Source organism: Cornus florida, unplaced genomic scaffold (genome assembly GCF_030987335.1).
Source record: "Cornus florida cultivar Cherokee Brave unplaced genomic scaffold, ASM3098733v1 CherokeeBrave_3.0.0_Hap2_Chr06, whole genome shotgun sequence".
NCBI classification, from domain to species: Eukaryota; Viridiplantae; Streptophyta; class Magnoliopsida; order Cornales; family Cornaceae; genus Cornus; species Cornus florida.
Window position 1 is genome coordinate 77,126,297 of NW_026775576.1, and position 20,556 is coordinate 77,146,852.

A 20,556-nucleotide genomic window follows, 5' to 3' on the forward strand; every position below is an offset into this window, starting at 1 on the left:
AACTGATTTATCAAAAAAAAAAGTTGTAAGAACCTCTTACATGTGATTCCAAATTAAGGATCAATAAGTTCAAAAGATTATATATATATATATAAAAGGAAAGAGAAGCTTTTGGTAAGTGCAGAAAACAAACAACGTGCTTTATCCCCTTATTGGGGGTTGACTAGTCAAATTATAGTAGCAGTATTTAGGCAAATGGGGCCTTCATAGATGTGCACCAAAAGATTCTTTTCGTTTGTTTGGTGTTTGTAGCTTTCATCGATCTTTATCATCATGACATGTCTTGAAGGGCACTAATTTCTCTATTCCTTTTAAATTTTCGTAATTTCTCTATTCCTTTTAAATTTTCGGACACCCCTAAAAAGCTTAAAGACTAATTATATTGGTAAGGAGCGAAGAAAGCAGATAAGGGAAGGTCTTCCCTTTATTTAGTGGAGGGAAGAGAAGGAAAAAGAGTGGAGGAGGGGGATGCCCCTTTTCTCCAAATTCACCATATTCATTCAAATCTTAAGAAAAATTATTATATCATCAAGATTACATAATTTTGACCAATCATATAAAGACACATAAATAAAAAAATACATAAAGTTAACACAATTACATATATGATTCCATATAATTAGTCGGAAACCATGTAAAACTTTCTCCAAATTTGAGATAAAAGGAGGAAAAAGAGATCAATTTTCTCAAAAATTTTCATTCTAAAAGAAACTTTTTAATTTTTATTTTCAGACCCGCAGGGTGGTGTAGTTTGTGAAGGATCATGTACGAGAAAGGGATATTCCTAGGTCCAATTCTCTCTCGAAACTAACCTAAAATTTTACTCGCTAAAGTTTGAAAGATGACATTCTTAGGGTTGACTTGAGATATGGTATATCCCACCACTTTTTATTTTATTTTATTTTTTTTCTAGTTTAATATATATTTTTTAAATACTTACAAATATAGCACTTTGTTCCTATGAATACTTGAGTCATTAATCTTTTACTTTGCGAGGTAGAGCATCTATTCATAACTGCCATATTTTACCAAAAAACTTCATCGAACTATCTTAATGCATAATTATGAAGAAAGTGAGGGGATCTTAATTATAAATCTTAATTATTTATAATTTTCTAGTCGCTAATCAAATTAGGGGTGAATTTGTGAAAGGGTTCTAAAATCCTACCACAATTTGGATAGAATTGCCTAGATTATGTTGTCCCAATTATTTAGTAATTTTGCTTATTTACCGTACATGCGTCATGTATGTGTGTCTGTAAGTTTAAAAAGTGCGCGTTGAAAAAAACATGACATCGTTCCTTGGTCGACAAATAGGACCCCATTTGTTTTGTTAAAAATAGAAAGACTAATGCTTAAATACTAATAATAAGGGTAAATTGGTCAACTACCATCTCAACAAGAAGTAGGAGATGAAGAGGTTCATGAACTAGTGGAATGAGAAGAAGAAGAAGAGAGATGAGCTATAAATCTGTCAAAAAATTTATATGTTGATGTTTGCTGTAATCAGGATCCTGTGTTTTTTTATTTGACAACTTTTTACCTAATCCTTTTGATGATTTTTCTTTTTCTACTCGTATTTTGATTTAACAATTTTCATTTTTACTTCTAATTTATACTGAAGTGTCCATTAGGTGAAAATGTGAAATTATGGCTGTAATCTTTTTCTTCAAACTTTTGTTGTGATGGTAGCTACCGTCGGCAAAGAGTGAATCAAATTGCGGTCCTAGGCATGGATTTGTCATTACACAATCCAAATGTATTAGTGAATTTTGAAAAAGGTTGATTACTTTATTGATGGAATAGTCTCTATTACTCTTGATACTAGTGTGGGGCTAGTTCAAAATCATGGCAGTATAGTTAATCAACTTGAATTTTCCAAGTATTCATGATATTTATGTGATTATGTTCAACACCACGACATATATAACCTTTTTAATGGATATTTTGTTCTAGCATATCGGTAATTCTTTTGGATTGTTAAAGGGGTGGTAGTTTATGTTACGGGTTATAATTGTATCACAGTTATATCGTGTCTATGAATATTTTGTCAAACACTTGAACACAAGTCGTTTAATTATCGTACTAGGGATCATCGATACGAGCATGACCAATATGTTAAATGAGTTACATAAGTAATCAGTTTAATTTAAATGGGTCATGTAATCCGTCTATTAATTTAAGTATGTAAAAAATATATATAATAAAATATTGAGATAATACAAAATAAAATTCATAAAAATGAGAACTATTTGGATAATACAATTAAAAAATGCCAAATACAATATTCATAATTGAATTTATTGAAATAATAAAAATGTCTAATAATTGAGTTAAAACATATTTCGGGCTGACCTTATAATGGGTTGAACTCCAAAATATGAACTTAAAGCTAGTTTGACACGAACACAATTAAAATTAATCCAAACCCACTAAAGTTTATAAGTATATAAAAATGTATATACTTGTAAATAATGTTCAGAAAAGCATGGCCCAAACAATACCATCAGTAAAACCCATGAAGTCAAAGGAGGGCAGCCCATGACTTGAGTCCACAAAGAAAAAGAAAACCCAAAGTGCCCAACTATATCATTTAACTACAAACCATCATAACCCATGGCGGGAACTACCAGTAAACACACCAGTGCAGGGAAGTGCAGGAATGAGAGTATTTTTACCGTGTTTGATACTAGAAAACAGTCGGAGGCGCACCGAATCGATTATAGCATTCGATGTTTGGAGAGGAGGAAGAGATTTGTTTCTGAACATTCTGCTATTTCTTTCCTTCCCAATGTGATACACGTAGCTTACAAATGTGAGTTTTCAGGTTAGCACTCTGCTCAATTTCAATTTATGTTTCCTATTAGAAGCCGTGCAAGTCAGGAACTCTTCCCACGAATTAGGGTTCGATACGAACCCGCTTTCACCACTATTTTAAAAATTGTGCTATAAACACCCTCTTAGTTTACCAATTGGGCGAAAAGCCCCCTAAAATCAATTTTCTATAAAATCTGACATAAAATCATTGAAATATACTCATTTTACCCTTTTTACTCTTTCCAAAATGCCCTCTAGAATTTTATTTTATTTGTTCTATCCTTTCTCTCTTCAAATCCTCACCGGCCACACTTCATTCCTCCATTAAATCCGGCGACTATCTAAAGTGAACTCGACCCACTTCGACGAACCCAATTTCAAACTTCAGTGACCTCCATGGACCTGCATGTGTCTTAATCAGTGAGCCAACCTACCTAAAAGCTAGGGGCGGCTGGACCCTCTGGGACCCTCAAATTTTTTTCTTTTTCATATTATATACTTTCTAAAATTTTTATTTTCTTTATATTATCGTTTCAGCCAATATAAAGGCCCCAATTTTTTTATTTTTTTATTTCCTTATATTATAATCTCTTTAAAATTTTTATTTGCATCGATTAAATCCTAACCAATAGAGATTTAATAGGGACCAAAAGATTTCTATCTTTATTTTATCTCTTTTTTCCCTCTCTCAGTTCCTCATTCATGTTTATTTTTTTTTTCCATAATTTGTAAAACTTTCCATATTTTTATTTTAACTTTTACCTTATTTGTTTTGTTTCATTTTTTTTTTTTTTTTTTTCCCTTCTTATTGCTGACATATTTTTTTTCATTTTTCATATAAGTTATATAATTCTAATCAATTATGTGACAAGAAAGATTAATTAAATTAATTATATATACATATATATATATATATATATATATAAAAGATATGAAAAGCCCATTTTTAAATTTTTGGCCTAACCCTCAAATTATATTGAGTCGCCCGTGCTAAAAGCTCCCATGAAACAGTGTCCAAATTGAACGGAAATAACAGACCCAGTTTTGATGTGTGCTAGTTCGATCCGGCGAGCTTCCGTTCACTCAGTCAGGTGAGCCTTGGCTCGCAAAGTGCAGCTGAGATTGGTGAGTTTTGTTACTCTACATAGTCGATGTCCAAGCTACCTCGACCCACCTTTGCAAAACCGAGCGGCGAGCTCCATTGAAACTCTGGTGACAACGAAACCATTTTAGCATCCATTGAAACTGACGAGTTCCTTCTGTCCAGCGAAACCCAGTTTGGTTTTTAAGCTTTAAGTCATTCTTCATGCATAAAACCTCAACTGCGTTCGAAGTAATAAACTCAGATCAAAAAACGAAGCCAAAACATCACCGGCATCGGTAGAGGCGGAGCCAAATTTTTTTTTCAGGGGGCACATTATATTATTGTATACCATAATATATATTTATACATATATATATATAAGTCAATGTTTATAAGTACATATATATATATATATATATATATATAGGAAGAGATAGTGATATTTTTGAGATGAAATTAATTTATATATATAGAATATAAGGATTAAAATATATTAGTATAAAATATATATAGAATATATTAGAGGGAGAAAATTCAAGGGGACACGTGCCCCTAGTCCTTAACTGCCTCCGTCCCTGTGCATCAGCAACATAACACTTATTTCTATTCTGCGCTATAAGCAAACGTTGCAGAATCAACTTAATCTTTTTTGTGGTTTCAAGGACAATGTCAGTGTCACGCCCCAAGATCTAAATCCCGGATTGTGAACACATCAAACTAATAACCCCATCCAAAATACTAACCTCCCTGTAACCTGTCTCACATACATAACATCCACATATTCATTCCCATTACAGTCCCATACAAGAAAATAAACAAGTAAAATACATCATTTACAACTGTAAAATCTCAGAGTCTGTAATAGAGTTTGTTACACAACAGGGATATACTGAACTAACTATATACAACATAGTGTCTCATTATTATACATTATCTGTTATACAAAAAAAACAAAAAAAACACCACAACCACAAGCCCCAACTCTGTCTACAGCTGAGGAGGAACGTCCTCTATAACATCCTTGCCATGCCCTGAAAAAATATGTATAAAATAGGAATGAGCAACCACAGCTCAGTAGGAGTTGCCTAAAGTGCACTCCTTAATACCCTCGTGAATCCAAACAAAGAACAGATATGAGATAAGGGGGTCATACAGGCTCGGAAAAATAATATCATGTAAGATAATGAAAATAAAATGCAGTGCAATGCTAATGTCAATGCCACTTACACTTCCTACTTCCTGAACCTTAACCCACCAGACACATCTCAACAGTTAATGTATCCGGCCTAGGGTAATCCCTAGCACCACGAGAAGAAAATTGATCATCTGTCCCTGACCCAGGGTAATCCCCAGCGCCATTTGGCCCAGTGACTCAACCACATGCAGAGTATATCTCTACATCCTCTCTAGATCCATTAACGACACGGATACGAGGTAATCCCCGTCATCCGGCATCTAAGACCTTTCTTCTTATTTTATTTTCAAAAGTCAATTGGCCACATTTCCAACTTCTCATTTCATCCCAAATTCATCCCCAATTAATGCAAGATGAATGTATGTTTTCAATAGTACAATATAACAACACTTCAGTCTTAACATTCAACTTCAGCCCATGCATAGTTAGTATTATCAAATTCCGTTTTCTACAAATCATAGCATTTTCATATTTTAAAACACAAGTCTATAAACTAATCATTAACAAAAATTCAATATGGCAGCACACTTTATCATGATATAATATTACAACATTTTAGAATTTTCAATTAAACATGTTGTCATTTAACCCACACAATCATACAAGACATTTTAGGCACCTAACTTATAGTAATTTCAAGAAAAATCATATAATTTCAGATAGGCTAATGTGCATGAAAATTTTCAGTTTGAACACATTATAATATAACCAAAAATTTCAGTTTTTAAACTACACATAGCATGCTTGAAAGAAAGACACAATTTTACTCAATTTAGAAGTTCAATTCCAAGGAAATAGTTCACTAAAAGCAAATGTTGTAAACTTTAGAAAAACCCCTACCTCAAACCAAGCAAGATTTTTCTAAAACAGCCAATAAACAGCCTCTAAAACAGCCCCAAACACAGCCTAAAAACAACCACAATACAGCCCCTTTTTGAAACTCAGCAGTGAAGAGATAATTCCAAACTTAATATCAAAAGAACGAAGATGACTAGAGGAACATTTTTCATTCACACACCCACACCAAAATCTCATCAAAAGGTCATCAATTTCAAGCCTAAAAGAATGACTATGGATGAGGGATAAAGGGCATGAAAATTGTTCTGCAGATTGTTTTGTATCTATCTCCTCTCAATGCACTACACCAGTCATCACACACATACATATTATACAGCCAAGTGCCCCTCCACATGTCAAGCATGCAATGAGTCAAAGGTGTGACCATGGCAATGACTCAATTGCCCCTCCAACTTTTCCCAAATCACTAAAATACTTAAGTTCAGTTCAATTTGACCAAAGCATAGTTCGGTGAGCCTCATTGCTCAACCACGACCGTAACGACAACTCCACTGCGAGTTTCCAAGACAGTCCTTCAGTGACTATCTACAGAGCACAAGACAGATTGTAACAATAGTGACGACGAACAATACAACGAGCTCCATCGACCCAGTTTCAATGGCGAGCTCCATCGACCCAGCTTCAACGTTGAGCTCCAAGCCTTGACGACACCAAGTTCAGTCCAGTGGAATGGTGCCAAAGAGAAGGACGTTGGAGACGTTGAGAGACATGACTCATGAGTCCTCGCCGCACGGAACTCGTTGAAGACTTTGGTGGGGTGGTTGCCGGCTATGGAGATGGTTGTTGTGCGAAAGCGTGGGCCCAACAAATAAATAATGGTGGTTGTGATTACACACACAAGAAGAATACACTCACAAAATAATAAATAGGAGAAAACACACACACAAAAGGAAGATAAAGATTTACGTGGTTTAGCAATGTGCCTATGTCCACGGGAGCTTAAGATCAATGTACTAACCCAAAGGGTTACAAATGGCTCACAAATGAGAAAATAAATATTATTTTCTCTAAACTCTCTTTGCTCACTTGAATGCTCTTGGATGATTTTTGAATGATTGAAACTATGAGATACAAGGTCTATTTATAACCAACAAATCTCCCTAATGATGTAAGCAATGATGTAAGCAAAGCCTGATGTAAGCGATGACATATACAACTGCTGATGTAAGCGATGACATATGCAACTGCTGATGTAAGTGATGACATATTTTGATCCAATTCCAATTTTGCAACTTCTAAATTTGTCAACACTAAATTTGTTAACAATCTCCACCTTGGTGAAAAATTCTGTACACCTTTTCAAACATGATCTTGAAATGCCTTCAATTGCGCCCAAATGCGCTCATACTCGCAGGATGTTAATCAAGTCTAAGCAATACTCAAACTTGACCTTCGTTACAACCTTCTTCAGCATATCTGCAGGATTAGCTACAGTCCCAATTTTCTGAAGAAGAATATCGCCTTCATCCAAAATTTCACGAACAAAATGGAAACGGACATCGATGTGTTTTGTACGTGAATAATGAACGTGGTTCTTTGCCAAATAGATAGCACTTTGACTGTCGCAGTAGACATCGACATGCTCCTAAATAATCCCCAAGTCCTCAATCAACCCATGTAGCCATACGGCTTCCTTAATGGCCTCTGTCACTGTCATGTACTCTGCCTCTGTTGTAGACAAAGCAACTGTAGGCTGTAATATTGACCTCCAACTCATCGGTCCTTTAACAAGTGTGAACACATAACCTGTAGTTGACCGATGTTTATCCAAATCACCAGCATAGTCCGAATCCACATATCCAACCAAATGCTGACCAAGTCTATCATCCCGCTCAAATTTTAAACCCACATCTACAGTACCATGGATGTACCGTAGAATCCATTTCACTGTCTGCCAATGACCTTTACCTGGGTCATGCATATACCTGCTCACCATACTAACGGCCTATGAAATGTCGGGTCTCGTACACACCATTGCATACATTAAACTTCCAACTGCGCTCGCATACGGAACATGAGCCATTTGCACACGCTCTTCATCTGTGCGTGGAGATAATGAAGCACTAATCTTAAAATGAGGGGCTAAAGGGGTACTTACAGGTTTAGTATTCGAGTCCATACCAAACTGATGTAGCATTTTCATCAAATATTGCTTCTGAGATAAACAAACAGTGCCCTTCATTCTATCTCTTTTAATCTCCATCCCAAGTATCTTTTTAGCTTCACCAAGATCCTTCATTTCGAACTCAGTACTTAACTGAATCTTTAACTTATCAATTTCAACTTTGTTCTTAAATGCAATTAACATATCATCAACATATAAGAACAAATATACAAATGATCCATCACAAAGCTTACGAAAATATACACAGTGATCAAAATGGCTTCTTGTGCACTGTTGCCCTTTCATGAATTGATCAAATCGTTTGTACCACTGCCTTGGACTTTGTTTCAACCCATACAATGACTTCTTCAGTTTGCAAACCCAATTTTCCTTACCAGCAACCTTGAATCTGTCTAGCTGAGATATATAGATTTCCTCCTCCAAATCTTTGTATAAGAAGGCAGTTTTGACGTCGAGTAGAGCTAACTCGAGGTTAAACTGTGCAACCAAAGCTAGTAAAATTCGAATGGAAGAGTGTTTTACAACAGGTGAAAATACCTCATTATAATCAATCCCTTCCCTTTGCGCGTAGCCTTTCGCCACCAATCTAGCCTTAAATCTCACACTGTCTTGCCCTGAAGAACCTTCCTTCTTGGTGTATACCCACTTGCACCCAATCGCCATCTTCTCCTTTAGAAGCTGGACCAACTTCCAAGTCTGATTCGTATGAAGAGACTGCATCTCTTCTCCATTGCTTTCTTCCAATCTACACTTTCTGAACTTCTGACAGCTTCTGTATAGGTAGATGGGATGTTATCATCAACTATGGGTAGTGCGTATGTCACCATATCAGTAAACCGTGCAGGTTTTTTTATTTCTCTTTTTGATCTACTAATTGCAATCGAATATGGTTGCTGTGGAGACTCTTGGGTAGGAGCCTCCTCCTCATCTGTACCTGTTTCCTCATCATCTGAGTTACTTACAGGTCTAGTTGAAACAATTGGACCCTCAAGCTCTATCTGCTGCGAAACTTCTTTGGTCATGTTTTTTGTAGAAGAACTTTTTAGCATAGAAGACTCATCGAATGTAACATCCCTGCTATTAATGATTTTCTTTGACTCGGGGCACCAAAGTCTATTCCCCTTTACGCCTTCACTATAGCCCAATAATATAGCTTTCTTGGCTCTAGGATCCAATTTACTCTCTTTAACATGAAAGTAGGCAGTACAACCAAATATTCGCAGAAAATCATAATCTGTAGTAGGTTTCCCAGACCATACCTCCATCGGCGTTTTGCCCTCATTCGTAGCTGCAGGCAACCTGTTGATGAGATGGCATGCGTATGTCACAGCCTCAACCCAAAACGCTTTGCCCAATCCAGCATTGGACAACATACATCTAACCTTTTCTAACAAGGTTCGATTCATGCGTTCTGCCACCCCATTCTGTTGTGGCGTGTCTCTGACTGTAAAGTGTCAAACAATACACTCGTCCTGGCATACTTGTAAGAATGGGTCTGATGTGTATTCACCGCCATTATCGGATCTGAGTCTTTTGATTTTTCTGCCAGTCTGGGTCTCCATCATCTTCTTCCATTTTAAGAACACTTTTAAGACTTCATCTTTATGTTTCATTATGTACACCCATACTCGTCTAGAGAAGTCATCAACAAATGAGACAAACCAATGCTTACCTCCCAAAGATGCAACTCTGGTTGGTCCCCAAACATCTGTGTGAACATAGTCAAGTATTCCCTTCGTGTGGTGTACTGCTGTGCCAAACTTGACTCTTATCTGCTTGCCCAGAACACAATGTTCACAAAATCCAAGCTTGCAGGTCTTGGCACCTTTCAATAGACCCTACTTCACTAATCCCTGCAAAGCCTTCTCACCTGCATGTCCCAAGCGTACATGCCACAATTTGGTAGCATCTGATGCATCTCCCTTTGAACTGTCTGCAACAGCTGCTGTGCCTGTAACTGTATTTCCAAGGAGAAAATATAAGTTACTCTTCTTTGTACCCTTCATCACAACTAGAGCTCCATAGGTCACTTTTAGACCATCGCTTTTTAGCGTGATCTCATAACCTTTTGCTGCCAATGATCCAAGTGAAATGAGATTTTTCTTTAAATCTGGTACATACCGGACATTTTCGAGAACTCTGACTGTTCCATTGTGCAACTTCAAACGGATATTTCCTATCCCCCTTGTTTGACAGGCATGATCATTGCCCATGAAAACAGCTCCACGTCCAACTCCTGGAAACTGGAGAACCACTCCCAGTTGGGACACATATGATAGGAACAACCCGTATCCAAGATCCATGCATCATGAGAATTGGATCCAACTGATACAGTCAAAGCAAACTCTGCAGCTTCATCATCACTGCTAACAATGTTGGCGGTAATCTTCTTGTCATTCTTGTTTTTCAATTTTGGACAATCCTTCTTCCAATGCCCTTTATTATGACAAAAGGCACATTCATCTTTGGCAAGATTTTTCTTGCCCAAAGTTGATGCTTCTCTTGATCTGGATTAAGATCTTCCACAGCTACCAGACTTTTTCTGATCTGTTCTACCACGTATTGTTAGAGCTTCAGCTGTTGAGTCTCTATTAACCTCCTTATCCTTCTTGCGAAGCTCATTATTCATGAAGGTATTAGAGACATCAACATATTTAATTTCTTCTTTTCCATACAGTAGTGTGGTAATCAAATGTTCATACGAATCAGGCAGAGAGTTTAACAATAATAATGCTTTATCTTCATCATCAATTTTAACATCCAAATTTTGCAAATTAGCAAGAATTTTGTTAAAATTATCTAGATGCTTGGACATAGACAAACCTTCTTTATAATCAAACCGAAAGAGCTTCTTCTTCAAATAGAGCCGATTTTCAATGCTCTTTGTCATATATTTCTCCTTCAGTTGCGTCCAAAGCTTGTCTGTTGAAACTTCATGCATGAAAGGATATTTTTTATCCTTTCCGAGATAAAGCCGAATTTGACTACAAGCCTTACGATTGATCTTTTTCCAATCTTGTTCCTTCATTTCTTCTGGTTTCTCCTTCCCCAGAGAAGTGTCTAAATCTTGTTGAGTCAGAACATCCATAACTTCGCATTGCCACATGCTGAAGTTGTTGCGCCCATCAAATTTTTCAATATCAAATTTTGCGGTTGCCATCTTCTTTTTCAACGATCATGATCACCCAAAAGAACCGAACCGTGGTGCTCTGATACCAATTTGTTGTGCGGAAGCATGAGCCCAACAAATAAATAATGGTGGTTATGATTACACACACAAGAAGAATACACTCATAAAATAATAAATAAGAGAAAACACACACACAAAAGGAAGATAACAATTTACGTGGTTCGGCAATGTGTCTACGTCCACGGTAGCTCAAGATCAATGTACTAATATCAAAACCCAAAGGGTTACAATAGGCTCACCAATGAGAAAATAAATATTATTTTCTCTAAACTCTCTTTGCTCACTTGAATACTCTTGGATGATTTTTGAATGATTGAAACTATGAGATACAAGGTCTATTTGTAGCCAACAAATCTTCCTGATGATGTAAGCAATGATGTAAGCAAAGCCTGATGTAAGCGATAACATATGCAACTGATGATGTAAGCGATGACATATACAACTGCTGATGTAAGCGATGACAAATGCAACTGCTGATGTAAGCGATGACATATGCAACTGTTGATGTAAACGATGACATATTTTGAGCCAATTCTAATTTTGCAACTTCCAAATTTGTCAACACTAAATTTGTTAACAATGGTGGTGATGGTTATGGAGTAAGGGTGGCGGTTCCAGTGGTGGTGGTTGTCGACAGATATGAAAGTCGCCAGAAAAAGTGTAGTTGGACAGGATGGAGAACCCATCGAGCATGCAAAGAGGAATTTTAGCTTATGTCCTCTTTGGTCATTTCATAAATACAACTTTTTAAAATAATATAAAAATTGTGTATAAAGGGATAATTTGGTCATTCTATTACTTTAATAGTGAGGAGGGAGGTTTTTGCACAATTTAAAAAATTGGTAGGTTTTGTGCACGAGTCAATATACATATCACATCTAAATAGTAAATAAATAAAATTTTAAAATTCAATAATAATAAGAAAAACAAAAAATTCTAATTATATGTATCTTTTGCACTTGTCCAATAGTAAATTGGGAAAATGATATTTAGTTTTTCTCCATTATTATCATTTTCTTACATTAACTCTCATTTCCCATCAAAATACCTGTGTCATTTCCAAATATTAAACCTACCTACCTCCACAAAAATAGTTTCATTAACATGATAAACACTCTACAATTCTACCACTCACATTCTCACTTCTCTCACAGCACTTACCCTCACCAGTTGTTGATTACAAATGACACATTTATTCTTTATATATACATCCTCCTCGTATATCAATTACTATGATAATTTATAATCAATGATTAAGATTTACTTTCAACAATTATCCTCTAAAATATTCAAGAAATTTACAAACTCCCTAATTTTTCCTACTTTTCTAAAATCTTTCTTTAGTCTACCAATTCCAAAAAGCTCTCCATTGTACCCTATAATACTCCACAATCTTCCACAAATGTAAAACATTGTACAACTCTATGTTCTCTACATAAATATGAATTTCTTTAGAACCAAACTCTCTTTACATATAGTCGACCTCAACACTCTGTCACATGCGGGGCACAAACTCCCAGCATATAGGCCAGGAGTCACTGACTCTACATTCAAGGCCACAGGCTGAACTGTCCTTCCTATTTTATTTACCCAAAAAAAAAAAAAAAAAAATCTATGTCCTTCCAAAGGTTATAATAACACCCGTGCAAAATAATTTAGTACCATTAATACAAATAATAATGAGAAAGACCCCATCCTATACGTTGGATTTGTCTTTGATAAAACGAGTCGTTCCAACCCAAACTAACTCATATTTTTGAAACAACATATATTATTATATATACGATGAGTTACTTGGTTGTTAGTGCGTGTAGTTGATTATTAATTTTTTAGATATATATAATTTCAATTAATTTTAATTTAAAATTAAATACAAGGATATGATTAAAAAAACAATAATTTACTGAATAATCTCCAGGCAACCAAGTAAAGAAAATCAGTATCACTGGTCACTCTACTTGATTTAAATCCAAACCAAGAAAGAATAATCAACAAGGAAATATTAGTTTTGCCGAGAAGGAAATAGAAATCACATTGTGTCCTTAATAAATGTGCAATTAAGACCACATTGTGCCAATTTGGTAAATAAATGTGCAATTATTTATTTCTTTTTTAGAGGGTTACTTAGTGGTATTATTATTAATAAATATATGTTGAGGGTGTGTATATCTCACTTATTAGTAAGTGAAATTTGTTCAACAACTCAGATCCTTCTTTATAAAACATACCATTTAAGTTTAGAATCTAATAATCCAAATTCAAAATGAATGGATCAATATAATAAGCTCGACTCAAGAGTATCTTACTTTATATATATAATGAAAAATGATATTATTGACGATTTTAATATCCCGACTTAAAATCGACAGATATAAAATATGACATGATTATTTTAAAATTTTAAATTAAATAGTCATCATTACTATTCTTTTCATAAAATTCGTCTATTTTTCCTTTTCAGTTTTTCATATCCCATTTCTTTATCTTTTTAGTTTTTTTATTTATGGTTGTATCATCTTCTTTTTTTTTTTCTTTTTTTCGTTTTCATATCAAGTTTCATGGTACTCAAATATATGAATTTGATTTGTACAAAATCTATAACAAAAATTACATTTTTTTTTTTTCATACAATTTTTCAATACTTTGAAAACAAAATTTAAAATTTCTCTCCTTATTTTTGTTTCTGGGAGTCAGATAGATCATTAACTTTAATCATTATAGCAATTAACAAATGCCTATCAAAGTAATTGATGTATATTAATGATCAAAGATATAATGTTTTATATATAATGAGGGTGAAGGATACACAAGCTAATTCTATATAGAAGATGTAAGTATTTCAAGAATTCTTATAGAGATGCATGCAATGTGACGTGTGTGTGTGTATATATATATATAATATATACACAATTTGTTATACATAGTGATTGAAATTTTAATTGTCAACAAAGATACTAGATTAAGATGAAATCTTAAAAAAATCTACAACTTTCAAAATAGTTATATTTTAATGTGTCTCGTGTAATGGGATACATAAATAGGCACATAATCTCAGTGAAATAGTAGATTTTTATTTGTAAGGCTAAATAGCAGGACTCATATATAACATACATGCATAATTGGTGTGCAATATGATTAGAAGCTTTATTTATAGAAACAATCAAATAATGCAACTAAAATACCTTCAAAAAAGAACGTAAATATATTATAAGAGATGAAATCATATGCACTCCATCTGAAGGTATTTTAGTTGCATTATTTGATTGTTCCTGCAAATAAAGCTTCTAAGCATATTGCACTTCCTAGCAATTTTTCATTTAGAAATATATTATAAGGTTAATATCTGTGAGAGTTAAAAAGACCGTAAATCTCTAACAATTAATGGGGTAGTTTAAAGTAAACCAATCTTTTGATGATAAAATACAACGGGTTTGTTTAGTAAACTTAGTAAATTCCAGATTCAACCAATTTGGTAGTCCGTTCTATACATCGCTAGCAAGGCAAGCTGTGAGCATTGAAACAATATTTATGACCATCTTTGGAATCGATTGATTGATTTAGAGGCAAATAATGATGTCTGAGTGATAATTAGCGTATCATTTTCCTGCAATCCAATGATATGCTCATTTTTGTGACCCCCTTATAGCAAGTCCAACTGTGATACTTCCGATGATTCTGGACTGAATTTGAAAACTGAGCTGTTCCAATAGACTGTTCAAAAAGTGAGCCCCATTAAGACAATCTTGATCCAAGTCTCCAAAAATCAAGATTGGTTTGGAGAATTGCGGCCCTAACATGCGGGCCAGCATATGTTTCCTTTTTATTTTTTAATTCTGGCCAAAGCAGTGTTTTAGCCCAAAACACTATTTGGCAAGGCCTGTTTGGCCAAAAAAAACGAAAGAAAAAATTAATTTTTTTGGCTGATTTTGGTCTTTTTTTTTTCCTCAAAATAATTGAACCAAAGAGCCATTGACGCACTGTTTGGTTGATACAAATAGTGCTTTAAAGGCTTTTTTGGGCAAAAAAAAGTTAAAAAAAAATAGATAAAAGTTTTTTTTTTTTTTTTTTTTTAATATTCCTATTGACATATAGCCGTTTTAGGCACTGTTTGGCTGACCCAAACAATGCCTTAACGGCTATATTGGCACAAAAACCTATTTTTTAAATTCTTTTTTTGATTGTATTGCTTAAATTTATATCGTATGGTATTATTTTTAATAATAAATATTTTATTGTTTAATTTTTATTTTTTTTTTATGATATAGCCGTTTTAAAAATATAGCCGTTTGGAAAAAATTAAAAAATAAAATTTATTAAAAATTTTAATAGAGTGAAAATGCACCATTGGAGTACATCCGATAGCTAAAATTTAGAGATTCTAAAATGCTGACGTGGCTATGAAAAATGTTAACATGGTTATGAAAAAATGCTGATATAATAAATTCAGAGAGTCTAAATTTGGAGAGTCCATTGGAAATACCTTTAGAATCTGTAACCCTTGTACATGGTGTGCTTTGTTAAGGTGACATGTACAATAACACAATAACAAGAAATTAAAAACTGCAGCAACTTGCAAATACAAGATGTGTCGTGCATGACATGTCATTAGTATGTTTGGTCAATTAAAATATAATAAATTATTTTATATAATAATCTTTGAGTATATATATTTTTTAATTAATGATACTTGAGTCATACAATTCTTCTCAGTGGGTATCGACTTTTCGAGTACGTTCTGGCTTTCACGCTTCGCACAGACTCTTGCTTCGGTTCCTACTCTGTGTAATTTAATTTTTGCCCTCACGTTCCTACTCTCGAATCCGCTGTTAGACCGTCCCTCCCACTATTGCTCTATGAAACTTAAATTGGTGCTCATTTTTTTTTAATTTTTATTAATCGGGCACACCAATAATATGACAGGCTTAACTCACCTAATATCTTTAATTATGTAGTTTATTTGTTAGGTTAAAATATCATTTTTTTTTTAAAAAAAGAGGAAAGTAGCGTTTGTAAAAAATATTAAAAAAAATTATTTTATGGACGTTTTTCATAAAATTAAAAGTTAAAAGAAAATTAATCTCTTATATATATTTGCAGGAAAATTCTTTGATGAGTAATGCTATTGGATAACTGAAACAAATAGTCTTATATTTTTGAGTTCAAGTAAATTATTCTTAAAAAGACAAAAGAAAGAACAAAAATAAAAATATTAAAACGGAAAAACAAAAGTAAAAAATCCAACAACCTGTCTTGAGAGTCGTCGTCCTCTGCTGCCCTCCGTCCCTTCCCCCCCCCCCCCCCCCCCCCCCCTCTCTCTCTCTCTCTCTCATCCCCCTCTTTCTCCTCTATCGTTCCAATCGGACCCATATGGCAAGCCTCTGGCGAGCCGCGATGGGCTCGAACCAATCACCCGAAGACTACGAAGGCGTGGAGTTCTGGTCGAACCCAGAGCGCACCGGTTGGCTCACGAAGCAAGGCGAGTACATCAAGACCTGGCGTCGCCGTTGGTTCGTGCTCAAGCAGGGGAAGCTCTTCTGGTTCAAGGAATCGACGGTCAACCGCGTTTCCAAGCCACGTGGCGTGATCCCAGTCTCCACCTGCCTCACTGTGAAAGGGGCCGAAGACATCCTCAACAAGCAGTTCGCATTCGAGCTCTCCACTCGATCCGAGACCATGTACTTCATCGCCGATTCCGAGAAGGAGAAGGAGGATTGGATCAACTCCATCGGACGGTCCATCGTTCAGCACTCGCGATCTGTCACCGATAACGAAATCGTCGATTACGATAGCAAGAAATAGAGATCGAGATCGGCTTTATTATTTCTGTAAAATTAGGTACGTTTGATCCTCAATCCCTCTGAATGATCACTTGGTTGAATTCTGTCTGTTGTTGTTGAAATGTTTGTATATCAATTAAAGACTAGTTTTTGTTTGATCACAGTCAGAGTACTCTGTTTTCGTTATAGTTATAATCATATATTAAATGCGTTTTTGTTAATGGATTGTGTGTTTCTTGAATGGAAGGTGTTATCTTATTCACTTGTGTTTATAATCTATGTTTTGTTTCTATATTTGTAGCTTCAGTAAGGACTTCACTGTTTGGTTTTAGTGTTTGGGTTAGAAATTATAGGGGCGCCCATTTATGAGTTAATGAATGTTGAGAAAACCTTTTAGAATATAATTGAGAGAATGTGAACAAACTTTTGCATTTCTAGGGCTGTTTTTGCTATCTCCAGTGGCACTATGCTGAATGTAACTAATGATTGATAGACTCTGTCGTAAGTTCGCACTATGCTGAATGTAATTAATGATAAACTCTTTGCAAATTGATGTCATTGCTGAATCTAATCTCAGAACTACAAAATTGATTGGTGATGTTATTCCTGAATCTAATCTCACAACTACAAAATTGGTTGGGCAGAGTTAACAAAGTGTCACGAGCTACGCTCATAAGAAGAGATTAATACTCACAAGTCTCTTCTACTAGCCCATGTAAGTCTCTACTCCTCTAAAATGTTCTCTAATCTCTTTTTATGATCTTTATTCTGCACACTACTACCACTTTCTAGAATCCTCCAACATTCATAATTCTATACACAAGCCTGAAAGACTCTAGGACCCAATTCTCTATCCAACCTCCTTTGGTGCGTGACAAAAGGCTTTGAAAAATTCCACCGTCTTTGCTGAATCCTCAGATAAAATACATGTATATATTTTTTCAAATTTATTGTCCTCCATCTTATCATATAATATGCTGAATTTACAACTCTAATGGACTTGGTGAATTCCTGACCTATTCTTTACATTTAGGAAGATCCAATTATTTTTAAAACACATTTAAATTGTTAAGTAACACCTACTACCTTCTAATAAGAATATCCTGCCTAAAAGGAAAAAAATAAAGAATATTGTCTTTGCCTAATATGACAGCTAAACTGTCTAGGAGATTTGCTCTCTCTTTGACTGGGGCAGAGAATAAATCAAGCTAATTACCATAAAAGAGAGTTATTCTTAAAAGCTCAAACTTTGGAAAAGACCTAGCATTGTATTTCTTACCTTGATGAAGAAACTTAAAACTACAGCAAACACCTCTCTAATCCCTTGGGTTAATTTTACCATGATAAACAGGAGTATCAGTATCACTTTGATATGATCGAAGCTTGAATATTCAGTATTGGGTTTTTTCTTTGTATAGGTCAATTCCGTAGAATCAAAGTGCAGGTGATGTCCTTTATTTGCTTAGACCATCTTCTTTACTGCTGAATAATCATTTTTCACATCACAATAGCTACTGCTTTGGGTCTTCCCTTCAGAAATTGGTTTGGGGTTTTCTCTTTTCTGTGGTTTCTCAGCATACACCATAAATCTAATTTATGAAACCAGACATGCTTGGTCCACAACTTGTTTGAAACTTAAATCATGTGAAGTCAAAAATCAACTCAAATGCCTTAAATTCCAACTTTTTTATGGCAGCCGCCTCTATCTGTTTTTGCCATAGCTTCATGTAGAGTGAGATGGTTGATTATGAGAAGGACACTAAAATATCGCTGTTATAATTTTTTCACCTTTATTTTTGCTTTCTTTCTTTTATTTTCATCATTAGGAATATGATGAGGTTTGAGTCGTTGTACAAGGGTGATTAGATATAATAGGGTTGACTCAAGGTTAAATCTTCTTTTTTTCTTGATAAGTAACTCGAGGTTCAATCTTAGAAAAGGGTTTTCACACGTACCCTCACACGCGCGCGCACACAGTATTTCCACACTAAAAAACCATCCTATCAAGCACTAGGAAATTGATTGAAATTCAAAATTTCCCAAGTTTAGCATATCCTCTGCCTCCTATTTGTACATCTGATTTAGTGAACTAGCTGAGGTGTTCGTTGGCCAGCTAGTTGGACCCTCATACTGCACTACCCATGATTGCCAATCCTAAGAATCACTTCCTTATCAACAAGCAATTCTATGGTGGCATCATCAGTGTACATCCTTCCATGGGGTGAGTTTTGTAGAACACGTAACACCAATCATTACAAGGAAACTCAAGCATTCCCCCATTTTTCCTTTTCAGGTTCTTAGATTTTTTAGCATTGCATTTACATTCATCGGGTTCTTCTAGTTGTAGACGCAAACCTACAATCTTCATCAAACATTCAGGCAATGTCATCTTTGTAGAATTTATGAAGACTTAAAACTCTCTGTAAAGATTTCGTTAGTTTGTCTTTTTTCCTGTCAACATTTTCCAACAAAAGGATCTGACTGGAAAGATCTCCTTGTAGCTCTACAATTGTTTAAAAGGACGAAGAAGTTACGAAAAAGTCAGGGCCAGCATGATAATTATATTTTTCTTTAAGTGAAAAATGCTGTTAGGAAAAACCAAGTAAGAGGGAAGATGAGTAATCAATTTTCTTACCTGGCAACATACTCTTTACAGCCTTTGATTGTGATTGAATTCTTCTACACCCTGTTGCTATCTGCTAGTACCCTGGCCAAACCAAATTTTCCAGAAATGAGCAATTGGTGATTGGCAATGGTGATAAAGATATCTATCGCTATGTTTAACCTTTGGGTAAGGTTTAAATTCCTTGTTTGTCATGGTGCATATCACATGATGCAACCACTTCTCTGAACTTCTATTGGGCATAGCCATGAAAACTACAGGTTGAACTCATTGCCTTCCAAATTTATTCCCGAAAATGCTGCTATTGCCTTGAGAAGATTTCGATCTATGGTGATCCTCAAGGCTCACATTGTGCATTGAAGCTCTTGGAAGCTCCTACCTTAGCAAGATTGAGTCCCTTCACTTCAACAGGCTTTTCATCTTGATAGGAGAATTCCTATGTTGAGTTATCATTTTGGCTGACGCGTCGTAATATTAAATTAGATGAAATATTATTCTAAATTCTTGGAAGTTTTAAAGAAGAGAACTAGTATTTGAAGACTCGAGTATTATTCTAAATTTTTGGAAGTTAAATTCTTATGTCAGTTATCAATATAACTTGTTTTTGTATTTGAAACGATATGGTATGATTGTTATAACTACTAGTTAGTAGAGAAGATATGACATATTGCAACAACGGTTATGGCAGAAATAAATGTCTGAAGAGTCAGTATAGATATAAGATTTGAAGTATTGAAAGTCTCTCTCTAGTTCGACTTGGGACTTCTGGAGAAGCTCTAAAGAATGTTTCAGAGAAGGTGTACAAAAAGAAAGAGGTAGAAATTGGAGCAAGAATACGTGTGTGTGTGTGTGTGTGTGTGTGTGTGTGTGTGTGCAAGCATGTGTTT

At 35.0% G+C, this 20,556-nt stretch overlaps 1 protein-coding gene across 1 annotated transcript; it reads left to right on the forward strand.

The window, feature by feature from the left end:
- The first annotated feature begins 16,558 nt into the window (after positions 1-16,558).
- LOC132312170 (pleckstrin homology domain-containing protein 1) lies at positions 16,559-17,267 on the forward strand. The gene has a single exon (XM_059810430.1). It carries the CDS (start codon positions 16,637-16,639, stop codon positions 17,066-17,068), a length of 432 nt encoding a protein of 143 aa, XP_059666413.1. The 5' UTR covers positions 16,559-16,636; the 3' UTR covers positions 17,069-17,267.
- The last annotated feature ends 3,289 nt before the right edge of the window (positions 17,268-20,556 follow it).